General features: G+C 47.2%; 1 protein-coding gene across 1 annotated transcript in view; it reads left to right on the forward strand.

Moving 5' to 3' along the window:
- LOC149462478 (uncharacterized) overlaps nucleotides 1-15,060 on the forward strand; it is a 107,075-nt gene extending 92,015 nt beyond the window's left edge. The window contains exon 6 of the mRNA XM_089676827.1: nucleotides 13,291-15,060. Coding sequence (XP_089532953.1) covers nucleotides 13,291-13,852 — 562 coding nt within the window. The 3' untranslated portion in view covers nucleotides 13,853-15,060. The remainder of the gene's footprint in view (nucleotides 1-13,290) is intronic.
- Nucleotides 15,061-15,449: the final 389 nt, after the last annotated feature.

Consider the following 15,449-nt stretch of genomic DNA (forward strand, 5'->3'; position numbering starts at 1 on the left):
CCTGCTAGTCCCCGGGTGCGGTGCTGGAGACAGGCGGGGGAGGGGAGGAGGAGATAAACAGAACAATGTTACACATATTACACATTTAAGTTGCTATAAAGCCCCTTTCATTGCTTAAACCCCCCAACATTCCTAAAAGAGCCTCAGATTTATATACATTTGTTGTAAATAGGAAATAACATCTTATTACCTCCTCTGCTGCCACTTCCACCAACGTCTCCTCTTTACTTCTTCCCGCCTCACCTCTCTTCTGGAACTTCCTGTCTGTACCTGACATCACTTCCTGTCCGTCTGTGCCTGACATCACTTCCTGTCTGTATTCCATAGAGACTTCCTGTGTGAGTATAGGTGAGATCCCCACCTTGTGGAGTTCAGAGGAACTGCAGCCCCGAGATCCATCCCATAATCCCCCTTCCTGTATAATATGACTTCCTGTGACAAAATAAGTCCCCCTCATTCCCTCTTTACACCAAGTCACGGCCAGACGTGCACGCCTCTGTTAGCTAGTCACTGTGGCCGTGTGCATGTGGGTGGGATCTGTGACAGCCTCTGATGACTCCTCTGTCATCCAATAAAGCTCATGGACCTCAGATGTCTTCCTTGTCCTACGATGAAGCTGATGGACCTCTGATGTCTCCCCAGTCCTCTGATGAAGTTGATGGACCTCTGATGACTCCCCTGTCCTCCAATAAAGCTGATGGAACTCTGATGTCTCCCTTGTCCTACGATGAAGCTGATGGACCTCTGATGTCTCCCCTGTCCTCTGATGAAGCTGATAGACCTCTGATTTCTCCTCTGTCCTCTGATAAAGCTAATGGACCTCTGATGTCTCCCCTGTCTCCAATGAGGCTGATGGACCTCTGATGTCTCCCCTGTCCTCTGATGAAGCTGATAGACCTTTGATTTCTCCTCTGTCCTCTGATGAAGCTAATGGACCTCTGATGTCTCCCATCTCCAATGAGGCTGATGGACCTCTGATGTGTGCCTATCCTCTGATGAAGCTGATGGACCTCTGATGACTCCCCTGTCCTCCAATAAAGCTGATGTAACTCTGATGTCTCCCCTGTCCTCCAATAAAGCTGATGGAACTCTGATGTCTCCCTTGTCCTATGATGAAGCTGATGGACCTCTGATGACTCCCCTGTCCTCTGATGAAGCTGATAGACCTCTGATGACTCCCCTGTCCTCTGATAAAGCTGATGGACCTCTGATGACTCCCCTGTCCTCTGATAAAGCTGATGGACCTCTGATGTCTCCCTTGTTCTACAATGAAGCTGATGGACATTTTGATATCTCCCCTGTTCTCAGATGAAGCTGATTGACCTATAATGTCTCTCCTGTCATCTGATGAAGCTGATGGACCTCTGATGTCTCCCTTGTTCTACAATGAAGCTGATGGACATTTTGATGTCTCCCCATTCTCAGATGAAGCTGATGGACTTCTGATGTCTCTCCTGTCATCTGATGAATCTGATGGACCTCTGATGACTCCCCTGTCATCTGATGAAGCTGATGGACCTCTGACGTCTCCCCATCCTCTGATATCCACCAGTCAATGCTAACTGAAGGAAGGGGGATCCAGGAGTGAACATTCACTGAAGGAAGGTGATATCCATGAACGAATGCTCACTCCAGGAGGGAGAAATCCAGGAGTGAATGTTCACCATGGGAAGTGGAAATCCAGGAGTAAATGTTCAATGAAAGGAAGGGGGGATCCAGGAGAGAATGTTCACTAATCTCCCACCCCTCTAACTGGCATCACCCCGTGTCAATCCTAAGTGTGCTAATGGGCCCATGGCATAGGTGTGTGGGGGACCTACCTTTACCAGGGTTTGTGGGGAAAACCCCCATTGCTGGGATATGCAGGGGGACCTACCATTACTTATGTGTATGGAGGAATCCACCATAACCTGGGAGTGTGCGGGAGGGCTCACCATTACCAGGGTGTGTGCGCGGGGGGGCACCATTGCTGGGGTGTGTGGGGGAACCCACCATTACAATGGAGTTCGGGGGAGCCAACCATTACTGGGGTATATGGGGGACCCACTATTTGTCAATAAGATAACACCTTGTTATCATTAGTTCATTTTTAGGGGAGTTCCCCTTCATCTTCATACTTCTCCTAATGCTGGATGAGGGTCTGGTATGGATATTAAAGGGGAACCCCACACCTATTTAGTTTTGAAGCAGAGTTTTCCTTTATATTGTTAGACCTCACAGTTGAGCTGAACTTTTACTGCCCCCTATATCTGCAGAGGCAGTGGGCAGCATCTACACATATCCCAGTAGTGATGGTTGTCTTCGCAGTCACAGCAGGAATTATCCCCAAGATGTCACTTTTGATGGGTGTATCTCCTGCTGAATGTGACCCATTGAAGTGAATGAGGCTGTTCTTTGACCCCCAACAAGTACAGGCAATGCATGTGACTCACAAACTGCACCAAAAACACAAGGCAGGTGCATTTTTGATGTGGTTTGCCATGTTTTCCATTGATTTCATTGGGGAGGTGCGTTTTTTGTGTGGCTTTTTTTTTACCACAGCAAACCTGCACTAAAAATGTGACAAGTAGGACTTTGAAAAATGCAGCGGTCCCGCATCGGCTGAGTGTAAAAAGGAATCTGGGAGGGAAACGTAATTTGTTGGCAATTTAAAACTTTTCTCTAGATCTGTAAATGTCAGCGACGTGCGATGATTGACACCCCCTTACCCAGATAATGGGGACTTGTAATCTGACAAATTCACACAGGAATTGTTCATTGCTGAAGGAGCCCCGAGAAAACTTTGGAGGACCCCTGGCTGAGGAAGGCTGGACTAGGCAGTCATATATTTCTGTCCCCCTTGGTGGGAGTGGAGGTGACCCCTCTATAAGTGTAGTGATCCCCCAAAGGGGGTAAGTTTGTTCACTCCACCACTCTGCCTCCCAACCCCAAGAACTGTCTCAGCCCCAACTGACACCCCTGACAATAGTGAAGTACAAGGACCAATGAAAAGCACACACGGTATAATAAACACAGAGATCAGCTTTACTGTAAGACCTCTATGGGAAGTAATAAACATGAACAACAGGTATACGTTCGGTGAATCCAGAGAACAGCAAATCCTGAGACCGGAAGCAATATAACTCACTTTTACACTCAGGCTGCTTTCAGTGGATTCCAACCGTGAATAACCCCAAGAGCAGAGGAAACACTTACATGGCGCCCTCAATGTGGGTCTAAACCCCTTTACATAAACTCAGCTCTATGATGTCCAAGCAGGAGGAGAGCAGAAGGATGACTCTCTGTGGTGTCAGACTTCTCCCTTCTAACCCCCGACACCACAAGCCCAATAGGCAAACACTGCGCCCAACTGATGCTTCATAGCTACTTTCCAAGGTAGAGCTATTCCCTCCCACACCATGTAATATAGAGGCCTGAATACGCATGCGCGTGCCCGTATGGCACCAGTAACTTCAGTCTCTTGGTAACAGGATGAATGTTGGGGTCTTCAGCGAGACACTTTCATTGGTGCACTTACACTCCTATGGTAAAGTATCATTGTAATCCCGTGGCAGGATTTGTATAGGAAAGCAAACACTGTGTCTGTATAGCAGAGTCATCTACACAACCAAGTGCCTGGTGAGTATGGGAGAAGTGTCATGTCTCTGTGTGCCGTGTTCCTGTCATCTGCCAGGGGGCAAAATCCCTCTCACCAGATCCTGGGACTAAGGCCCAAACCATGGTCCTGGAAATGATCGGCTCCTGTGGTCACCTCACGATGAGCCCTTCACACTGTCGGTGTAGGCACTGTACTGTAGGCCACATCTCTCAGGTTGGATGTTCCCTGACTGATGCAGATACCCAAACATGGAGTGAACTGACCCTGAGCACTTCTCTGCCAGGTCCAGACTGTCTCCTGCCACATGCAGACTGCCTCCCCTCAGGAAAAACAAGATGGAGTCCTTCACTCTGCTCTCACTAAGCATGCTGGTCTCTGTAGTTCCATCCCTCATATCAGCCTATCAGGCCATTTCTGTTCAGGACTGTATATCCCACAATGCTTTGCAGCTGCACCTCCTGCTTGAGAAAGTCCCTGTCATTGGCTCCTTTAATACCTCTTCTGATTGGCTCTCTCTGTATTACAGTCTGAGAGGAGAAGGGAGGGGCTGAAATCCCTGACTGCCTTGTGTGTATCCAGTGCCAGTGTCAGATTTCACAGGAGATGCCAGTCAGCAGGTTACAGCAGTCACAGATAGGAGTCATTTCCTCCCTACACAAGGATCTACAGTCCATACACACCCAGCACAAGGCCGGGGTCACACTACCAGACGCTTCTCGGGGCTGCAGTTCCTCTGAGCTCCACAAGGTGGGGATCTCACTTCTACCCAGACAGGAAGTCTCTATGGAAGACAGACAGGAAGTGATGTCAGGTACAGACAAGAAGTGATGTCAGACATAGACAGGAAGTAGAGATGAGACGTGGCTGGAAGTAGCAGCAGAGGAGGTAATAAGATGTTATGTTCTATTTACACCCAGTAACCCCCCGTCATGTCTGTCCTCTTCCTCCATAGTCACGTCCGTCCTCTTCCTCCATAGTCACGTCCGTCCTCTTCCTCCATAGTCATGTCCGTCCTCTTCCTCCATAGTCACTGTGACATCTTTTATCTCCAGCAGATGATGATACACACATATATAGTGTGGGAACCCAGATTAACCCCTTCAGGGGCAGAACATTCCCCCACTTCCGGGGCCGGAACAGTCGACCTCATTGTGGAGCTGTGTCACCTTTCCCACCAATCACTCTCTTACCTCATCAGTCTATACCAAAGGATTATACCACTTTTATAAATGGCGGGGGATGGAGAATCCTATGACATCACACTGACCTCACAGCTCCTCCTCCCAATGTCCTTCCATCCAGAGTCAGAGAATCCTATGACATCACACTGACCTCACAGCTCCTCCTCCCAATGTCCCTCCATCCAGAGTCAGAGAATCCTATGACATCACACTGACCTCACAGCTCCTCCTCCCAATGTCCTTCCATCCAGAGTCAGAGAATCCTATGACATCACACTGACCTCACAGCTCCTCCTCCCAATGTCCCTCCATCCAGAGTTAGAGAATCCTATGACATCACACTGACCTCACAGCTCCTCCTCCCAATGTCCTTCCATCCAGAGTCAGAGAATCCTATGACATCACACTGACCTCACAGCTCCTCCTCCCAATGTCCCTCCATCCAGAGTCAGAGAATCCTATGACATCACACTGACCTCACAGCTCCTCCTCCCAATGTCCCTCCATCCAGAGTCAGAGAATCCTATGACATCATACTGACCTCACAGCCCCCAATGTCCCTCCATCCAGCTCTTTTTTCTTTTTTTCCGGTGCTCTTAAGATATGGGCGGACACTTTACATCCTCACAGCCAAAGCAGAACTGTTGCTCCAGCATTTTATGTAATGACGTCAGAATTCCTTTTATCTGCGTAGTGTGGGGGTCCTGTGGGGGGAAATTATACCTCAGCCTGAAGTGGGGCTTTAATAAAATGGAGACCTGAATGGAGAGGTGAGGAGGATTCTGGGAATATCATTTGATGTGACTATTTGTGTTCAGATGTAGAGTTTTCCTCCTGTGAAGTCTGGAGATCATATGACATCACATTGCCTCCACCTCCCTCCCTGATAGAAGAGAGAAAGAAGAAGAAGATTCTAGAAGTCACCAGAGAGATCACTGAGCTGCTGACAGGAGAGGTGAGCGGTGCCGGGAATTCTGGGACATTCTCCAGTAACAGACAAGGGATGTGTCTGGATGGTGACTGTATCATTGTGTGTGTCAGGTTCCTATAAGGTGTCAGGGTGTCACTGTCTATTTCTCCATGGAGGAGTGGGAGTATTTAGAAGGACACAAGGATCTCTACAAGGACCTCATGATGGACAATCAGCCGCCCCTCACATCACCGGGTAAGAGGAGACTTTATTGTAAAGGAGAGAGCAGTACGGAGGATCCACTTAGATCCCCCATCATCTGATAAACACATAGAAACAATGGATTCAGTCAGTGTGTGTGTTTCCTACAGATGGATCCAGTCATGGGAACCCACCAGAGAGATGTCCCCATCCTCTGGATTCCCGGGATTCCACACAGGAAGGTCACACCATCCCTCACCATCATCAGGTAGATGAGGAACAATCACTGATAGTATCATTAGGATCTGTACATTCTCTGCATTGTTACCATTGATGGCATTTTATTATATATTCAGAGTGGAAACCTGAGAGATTCTAAAGTTGAGGTTAAAGAAGAGATAAAAGAGGAGGAGGATGAGGATGGGGGGATGGAGGAGTCAGAGCTTCTAAAGGAACACAAAGATCTGTACCAGGACACCATGGTGGAGTCATCCAGCTACAGGAACCCACCAGAGAGATGTCCCCGTCCTCTGTATTCCTGGGATTCCACACAGGAAGGTCACACCATCCCTCACCATCATCAGGTAGATGATGACAATTATTGGTAGTTGTGATTTATACACAGCATGTTTGTTACAATGAATGTTTTATTATATCTTTCAGAGTGGAATCCTCGGGGATGATAATATTGATGTTAAAGAAGAGTATAAAGAGGAGGATGAGGAGTATGGAGTGATGGAGGAGTTTTCAGAAGGACACAAGGATATGATGGAGCCACCTAATACCAGGAACCCACCAGAGAGATGTCCCCGTCCTCTGTATTCCCAGGATTCCACACAGGAAGGTCACACCATCCCTCACTATTACAAGGTTGGTGGGATGGGGAATCTAGAACATGGACTTGTAGAGACTATGGGCTCCAATCACAAAGCGGTATCTTCCCGTATCCCAGTATGTAGTAAGATGCTGCATTCTGTTTTTTAGTAATGAAGCCTGCGGGTAATTTACCACTGGTCTCCATAGCAACACTTGTAAATAGCTTGTTGTTAAGGAGAGGGCAGCCGCCAGTGTCCCCAACAACCAGTAAACAAGGAGCGGACGGCCACCAAGTTCCCCGCTGACAGCTGTGACAGGTCTGGTATGGATTTTGATGAGAACCCCGATGCCAAAATAATAAAAAAAAAGGTGTGGGTTCCCCTTCAAAATCAATACCAGACCCTTAGTGAGTGCCCACCTTCCTCCTGAACCATACCAGGCCACATATCCTCAACATGCGGTGGGTGCTTAAGGGCAGGGGCGCTCTGCCCGCCCCAAAAGCACCTTATTCTTGTGTCGATGAGGACAAGGGTCCCTTTCCCACAACCCTGGGCAGTGGTTGTGGGGGGCTGTGGGTGGGGTGCTTTTTGGAATCTGGAAGCCACCTTTAGCAAGGAGGCCCCCAGATCCCAGCCCCCCACAATGTTAATGAGTATAGAGTACAGGTGAAACTCAAAAAATGATAATATGGTGCAAAAGTTCATTTATTTCAGTGCAGCAACTTAAAAGGTGAAACTAATATATGAGACTCATTCCATGCAAAGCAAGATAGTTCCAGCCGTGATTTGTCATCATTGTGATGATTATGGCTTACAGCTCATGAAAACCCCAAATCCACAATCTCAGAAAATGAGAATATTGTGAAAAGGTGGAATAATCTCGGCTCCAAGTGTCCCACTCTAATCAGATCATTCAGCCATAACACCTGCAAAGGGTTCCTGAGCCTTTAAATGGTCTCTCAGTCTGGTTCAGTATTAATCACAATCATGGGAAGGACTGCTGACCTGACACCATCACTGACACCCTCCATAAGGAGGGAAAGCCTCAAAAGGGAATTGCAGAAGAAGTTGGATGTTCCCAAAGTGCTGTATCAAAGCACATTAATAGAAAGTTATGTGGAAGGGAAAAGTGTGGAAGAAAAAGGGGCACAAGCAGCAAGGATGACCGTAGCCTGGAGAGGATTGTCAGGAAAAGGCCATTCAAAAGTGTTGAGGACTTTCACAAGGAATGGACTGAGGCTGGAGTCAGTGCATCAAGAGCCACCACACACTGACGGATCCTGGACATGGGTTTCAAATGTCATATTTCTCTTGTCAAGCCGCTCCTGAACAGCAAACAACGTCAGAAGCGTCTTACCTGGACTAAAGAAAAACAGACCTGGTCTGTTGCTCAGTGGTCCAAAGTCCTCTTTTCTGATGAGAGCAACTTTTGCATGTCATTTGGAAAGCAAGGACCCTGAGTATGGAGGAAGAATGGAGAGGCCCAAGGACCCAGAGTATGGAGGAAGAATGGAGATGCACAAGGACCCAGAGTATGGAGGAAGAATGGAGAGGCACAAGGACCCCGAGTATGGAGGAAGAATGGAGAGGCCCAAGGACCCCGAGTATGGAGGAAGAATGGAGAGGCACAAGGACCCCGAGTATGGAGGAAGAATGGAGAGGCCCAAGGACCCCGAGTACGGAGGAAGAATGGAGAGGCACAAGGACCCAGAGTATGGAGGAAGAATGGAGAGGCCCAAGGACCCCGAGTATGGAGGAAGAATGGAGATGCACAAGGACCCAGAGTATGGAGGAAGAATGGAGAGGCCCAAGGACCCCGAGTATGGAGGAAGAATGGAGATGCACAAGGACCCAGAGTATGGAGGAAGAATGGAGATGCACAAGGACCCCGAGTATGGAGGAAGAATGGAGAGGCACAAGGACCCAGAGTATGGAGGAAGAATGGAGAGGCCCAAGGACCCAGAGTATGGAGGAAGAATGGAGAGGCCCAAGGACCCCGAGTATGGAGGAAGAATGGAGAGGCCCAAGTACCCCGAGTATGGAGGAAGAATGGAGAGGCCCAAGGACCCCGAGTATGGAGGAAGAATGGAGAGGCCCAAGGACCCCGAGTATGGAGGAAGAATGGAGAGGCCCAAGGACCCCGAGTATGGAGGAAGAATGGAGAGGCCCAAGGACCCCGAGTATGGAGGAAGAATGGAGAGGCCCAAGGACCCCGAGTATGGAGGAAGAATGGAGAGGCCCAAGGACCCCGAGTATGGAGGAAGAATGGAGAGGCACAAGGACCCCGAGTATGGAGGAAGAATGGAGAGGCACACACTGCAAGATGCTTGAAGTCCTGTGTGAAGTTTCCACAGTCTGTGTTGATTTGGGGAGCCATGTCAACTGCTGGCGTTGGTCCACTGTGCTTCATTAAGTCCAGGGACAACACAGCCGTCTGCCAGGAGATTTTGGAGCACTTCATGCTTCCTTCCGCAGACGAGCTTTATGGGGATGCTGACTTCATTTTCCAGCAGGACTTGGCTCCGCCCACACTGCAATAAGCACCAAAACCTGGTTCAATGACCGTGGGATTACTGTGCTTGATTGGCCAGCAAACTTGCCTGACCTGAATCCCACAGAGAATAAATGGGGCATTGCCAAGAGAAAGATGAGAAACATGAGACCGAACAATGCAGAAGAGCTGAAGGCCGCTATTAAAGCATCCTGGTCTTCCATAACACCTCAGCAGTGCCACAGGCTGATAGCTTCCATGCCACGCCGCATTGAGGCAGTAATTGCTGCAAAAGGGGCCCAAACCAAGTACTGAGTACATATGCAGCTTCTACTTTTCAGAGGTGCGATATTGTTCTATGTACAATCCGTGTTTTATTGATTGCATGGAATTTTCTCATTTTCTGAGATTGTGGATTTGGGGTTTTCATGAACTGTAAGCCATAATCATCACAATGATGACAAATCACGGCTTGAACTATCTTGCTTTGCATGGAATGAGTCTATCTCACATATTAGTGTCACCTTTTAAGTTGCTGCACTGAAATGAATGAATGAATGCACCATATTCTCATTTTTCGAGTTACACCTGTACATAGCACCCCTATTCATTCACAAAAAAAAGTGTAAAAAAACTCAAAGTAATTTTTGGCAAAACACAAATAAAGAACAATATCCCCCTGATGTAGATCCATCGATGATCCAATCACAATAATCGCTGTCATTGTTGACTCGAAGAAAAAACAAAGCTCGACTCCTGCCGTCTGACAGCTCTGTCGCCTCCCACTTCTAAATAAACTAAGGAGCGCCACCACCCTGTGACATCACTGGGTGGCCTTGCCCTCTTGTGACGTCACCAATACAACATGACCCGGTCAGTGACATCACCAATACAACATGCCCCGGTCAGTGACATCACCGAGTGGCACCGTCCCTTAGTATATTTAGTGGCAGGAGGCAGCAGAGCTGTCAGACAGAGGGGAGTCTTCATTGGGAGCGGAGCTTTTCTTTCCGAGTCAGCGGTGACAGCGAGCATCGTGATTGATAATGGATCTACACCGGGGGGACATTTTGCTTTAGTTTTGTTTTTTTTAATAAAGAACTTGTCAAAAACTGCCTGCTGTATTTAACAGAATACTTTTTTGTGGTGACTAAGTAGGGGTACCATGTACCCCATACTCATTCACATGGGGTGAGGGATCTGAGGGCTCCCTTGTTACATTTTGTAAGTCCTCTGCCTGCAAACCCCCACAGCCACTAGCCTGGGTTGTGGGGAAGAGTCCCTTGTGCTCATCAATATGGACAAGGTGGTCTGGGGGAGTATTTACTGAGCGGTTTTCAGTGTTTGTGGTCAATACCGCAACACGGGATAGGAAATGGACAGTTTCAGGATGGCATGCGGTATTTAGGGGAAATGTACCGACATATCACATGTGATCTGCTTCTGTGAAGGGAGACAATGTGTGGATTTTGTGTGTGATGTCACAATCATAAATCTTACATTTTACAGATGATATTTTCTCTCATTTCCTTGATTTAGAGTGGAGATCCAATCGATATAGAATTTGAGGTGAAAGCAGAAGAAGAAGAGGCGTATGTGAGGGATGATCAGCAGTCTATGGAGGAGGATGGAATAACGGGGACATTTATAGAGGAGGACACTCCTACAGAGATCAGCACAGGTGGGTCATGAACACTAAATCCATTCCTCCACCCATACTGCTCACTGATTGGTCCAGAGTAGGGCGGGGACTGGGTGATACCAGCCTGTAATCCCCTGGTCACTTTCCTGAGCTGTGTTCCCCGTCCTGTATTCCTGGATTTCTCTCGGATAATCTTCCTTCTCTGTGCTGCAGACACAATTTATGTATCTAGACTGGATTTATGGAGGTTCTGGGGTTCAGCTGGCAGCAAAATGTTCATTTTCACCATAAGTGTTACTAGACCTAGGCACCTGGGGTGTGTGCTTTGAGTCTTTTACTCCATCTCTTACAGAACAATCCCCCTAGAGTTACAAGTCACTGAGTGCAGTCTCAGGAGATGGGAGGCAGCGGTGTGGGATCTCTGCAACTTGTCTACAGTAAATATTTAAACTTCTATGGTTTGCTGAATAACAATATTATGAGTCCTGACCCTTATACTGTATAATTTATATTGTACATTACATACTCCTGACCCCTGCACTATATACTCTATGTTGTACATTACATACTCCTGATCCCTGCACTATATATTGTATGTTGTACATTACATACTCCTGACCCCTGCACTATATATTGTATGTTGTACATTACATACTCCTGACCCCTGCACTATATATTCTATGTTGTACATTACATACTCCTGACCCCTGCACTATATACTCCATGTTGTACATTACATACTCCTGACCCCTGCACTATATACTCCATGTTGTACATTACATACTCCTGACCCCTGCACTATATACTCCATGTTGTACATTACATACTCCTGACCCCTGCACTATATACTCCATGTTGTACATTACATACTCCTGACCCCTGCACTATATACTCTATGTTGTACATTACATACTCCTGACCCTGCACTATATACTCTATGTTGTACATTACATACTCCTGACCCTGCACTATATACTCTATGTTGTACATTACATACTCCTGACCCTGCACTATATACTCTATGTTGTACATTACATACTCCTGACCCCTGCACTATATACTCCATGTTGTACATTACATACTCCTGACCCCTGCACTATATACTCTATGTTGTACATTCCATAGTCCTAACTTCTGCTCTCCCCCCTCCCCCCACTGCTATATATACACATAATATGGATTCTCTTTTGTTCCCCCCATTTCCTCCCAGCTGGACATTTTATATCGGATGATGTGATTGGAGCACAGACTTTTACATGGTGATAATAATGTGATAACATCCTCCAACTTTGGACCCTTAAACAGAAAGTGATAATGAGGGAGGAGTCAATACCCCAATGATGGTGGTCTTCAGGATCAGTCCAGTCTTCATCTTGGTTGTTCTCCCCCCATCCTCACTCTCTGACCTCTGGTGGGGCTCAGCCCCGCTGTTCTTCATGACTAAATCATGGACTAAATAAGGAAGTGCAGTACTTCTTGTGTTGGGAAGATGGTGATGAGTGATAGAGGGGGTGGGGACCCTCGTCCTATAATCCCCTCATCACTGTCCCTCCTATAAAAGACAGTTCTGGTTGTTTCCTCACTCTCTGACTAAGGTCCATGAATAAAGAAATGACCTGGTAGGAGATCAGAGGAGCCATTTCCTAGTTCCCTTGAGGGTGGAATTGTAAGCTCCTCAGAGACCAAGCTGCCTGAGGTGGGCGGAGTCCTGGTTTGGGGGAACCAATCAGCTCCTGTCTAGTAATCCTCTTTGTCTTTGTATTTTAGTCCATGGCCGGGAGATGAGGAAAACCTCCGAGGATTGTCTCACTTTGTCTCCAGACTGGAAAGTAGAAGATGAGGACATCACACAGTATAGTCCAGGAGAAAACCCGGCCCCCTCCAATGTCCATCCGGCACCACCCAGTGTAGATGGACCATCGGATTCCTTGTATCCTGAGGAACCTCAGACTGTGCGGGACCAGGCCGGCCTTCCAACAGGGAAGAGCTTCTCCTGTACTGAGTGCGGGAAGAGGTTCCGTACTAAATCCTATCTTAATGTGCATAAAAGATCTCACACGGGGGAGAAGCCACATTCCTGTCCTGAGTGCGGGAAATGTTTTTCAGTGATGTCCAATCTTTACAGACATCAGAGATCTCACACAGGGGAAAAGCCGTATTCCTGTCTTGAGTGCGGGAAATCTTTTTCTAATAAGTCAAATCTTTACACACATCGAAGGTGTCACACGGGGGAGAAACCGTATTCCTGTCCTGAGTGTGGGAAATGCTTTTTAGACAAAGCTAGTCTTCACGCACATCAGAGATCTCACACGGGGGAGAAGCCGTTTTCCTGCCCTGAGTGTGGGAAATGTTATTTATCAAAGTTCCATCTTTTCAGACATCAGAGATCTCACACGGGAGAGAAGCCATATTCCTGTCCTGAGTGCGGGAAATGTTTTTCAGAGAAGTACAGTCTTTACACACATCAGAGATCTCACACGGGGGAGAAGCCATATCCTTGTCCTGAGTGCGGGAAATGTTTTTCACAGAATTCCAGTCTGCACAAACATAAGAGATCTCACACAGGGGAGAAGCCATATTCCTGTCCTGTGTGCGGGAAATGTTTTTCGGAGCATTCCAGTTTGTACAAACATCAGAGAACTCACACGGGGGAGAAGCCATATTCCTGTCCTGAGTGTGGGAAATGTTTTTCAGAGAAGTCCATTCTACAAAAACATCAAAGATTTCACACAGGGGAGAAGCCGTATTCCTGTCCTGAGTGTGGGAAATGTTTTTCAAAGTCATCAAATCTTTACACACATCAAAGATCTCACACTGGGGAGAAGCTGTATTCCTGTTCTGAGTGCGGGAAATGTTTTATAGAAAAATCAAAACTTGTCAGACATCAAAGATCTCACACGGGGGAGAAGCCGTTTTCCTGTCCTGAGTGTGGGAAATGTTTTTCAGAGAAGTCCAGTCTGCACAAACATCAGAGATCTCACACGGGGGAGAAGCCACTTTCCTGTCCTGAGTGAGGGAAATGTTCCTCACTGTAGTCCTGTCTTCCTGTACATCAGGGGTCCCACACAACCCCGGAGGTGTATTAGTGCCTTGAGTGCGGGAAATGTCTTCTAGATGAATGTTGCTGGACATCCCAGCTCTCGTGGGGAAGAAGCACACCCTGATATACACCTCAGATATACTCCATGGCTGATCTTCATCATGGAAGAAACAGTTCATAAGGAGATCAGAGGTCACCAAAGACATGGATGAAGTGTGGGACCGGGTTGGCCATTGATGGCAGGAGAAGAATAAAAATGGAGTCCTGCCCTGTGATTGGCTGAGTATATTTTGTGGTGGGAGATTTCACAAACACTTGGAGGTCTATGGAGAACAATGTTGAACTGATGTGACCCACATTCTCCAGCTGGGAGGAGTTTTGGCCGTATTTTATTTCTTATGATCATTGGCTCCATCTAGTGGCCATAATATCATATTGGGTTAGTTTTACTGATGGAGATATTTCAGAAAAATCACCTCATTGTGCCCACTAGATGGAGCCGGCGATCATAGGAAATCTCTGTGTTACTTGAGGTCACACTCCTGCCACCTGAGGTCACACTCCCGCCACCTGAGGTCACACTCCCGCCACCTGAGGTCACACTCCCTCACTCTGAGGTCACACTCCCGCACCCTGAGGTCACACTCCCGCACTCTGAGGTTACACTCCCGCACTCTGAGGTCACACTCCCGAACTCTGAGGTCACACTCCCGCACTCTGAGGTCACACTCCCGCACTCTGACGTCACACTCCCGCACTCTGAGGTCACACTCCCGCACCCTGAGGTCACACTCCCGCACTCTGAGGTCACACTCCGGCACCCTGAGGTCACACTCCCGCAACCTGAGGTCACACTCCCGCACCCTGATGTCACACTCCCGCACCCTGATGTCACACTCCCGCACCCTGATGTCACACTCCCGCACTCTGAGGTCGTACTCCCGCTCTCTGAGGTCACACTCCCGCACCCTGAGGTCACACTCCCGCACTCTGAGGTCACACTCCCGCATTCTGAGGTCACACTCCCGCACTCTGAGACCCATAAAACTTTATTTTGGTGGTTTTTATTCACTGCCGGAATTTTTATTTTTTTTTGCTATATAAATGAAAATGTCCAAAAACTTTGTAAAAAAAGGGTTTTCTCTTATAAAATATTGCAAATAAATAATCTTTCTTCATAAATTTTGGCCAAAATGTATTCAGATATCGTTTTAGTAAAAAAAAAACAAATTAGTTTATAACCAAAAATTATTTTTTAAAAAAAAATTTACATTTTTATTTTTTTATATTATTATTTATGTTTTATTACACCCATAAAGGCTGTAAAAGCAATAATTTCTCGTTCTCTCTGGCTGCATTCCTGCAGCCATTGAGAAATACTGTGAGAGCTGTGATTGGTCCCAGCTTGTCACATGGTACAAGTCTGTTGGGAATAGCCCTGTACCATGTGACCTCTGTCATCATTCACAGATTTCATTGGTAGTAAGCAATGATATCAGGAAATGACATTCTCCTTACTACTATTCATGGGATCACTTGTCTTCAGTTCCCTGGTCTTCCCAGTGAATGGC

The sequence above is a fragment of the Staurois parvus genome, unplaced genomic scaffold, assembly GCF_062004578.1.
Source record: "Staurois parvus isolate SC_StPar_1 unplaced genomic scaffold, SC_StPar_1.0 ptg000174l, whole genome shotgun sequence".
Taxonomy (NCBI): domain Eukaryota; kingdom Metazoa; phylum Chordata; class Amphibia; order Anura; family Ranidae; genus Staurois; species Staurois parvus.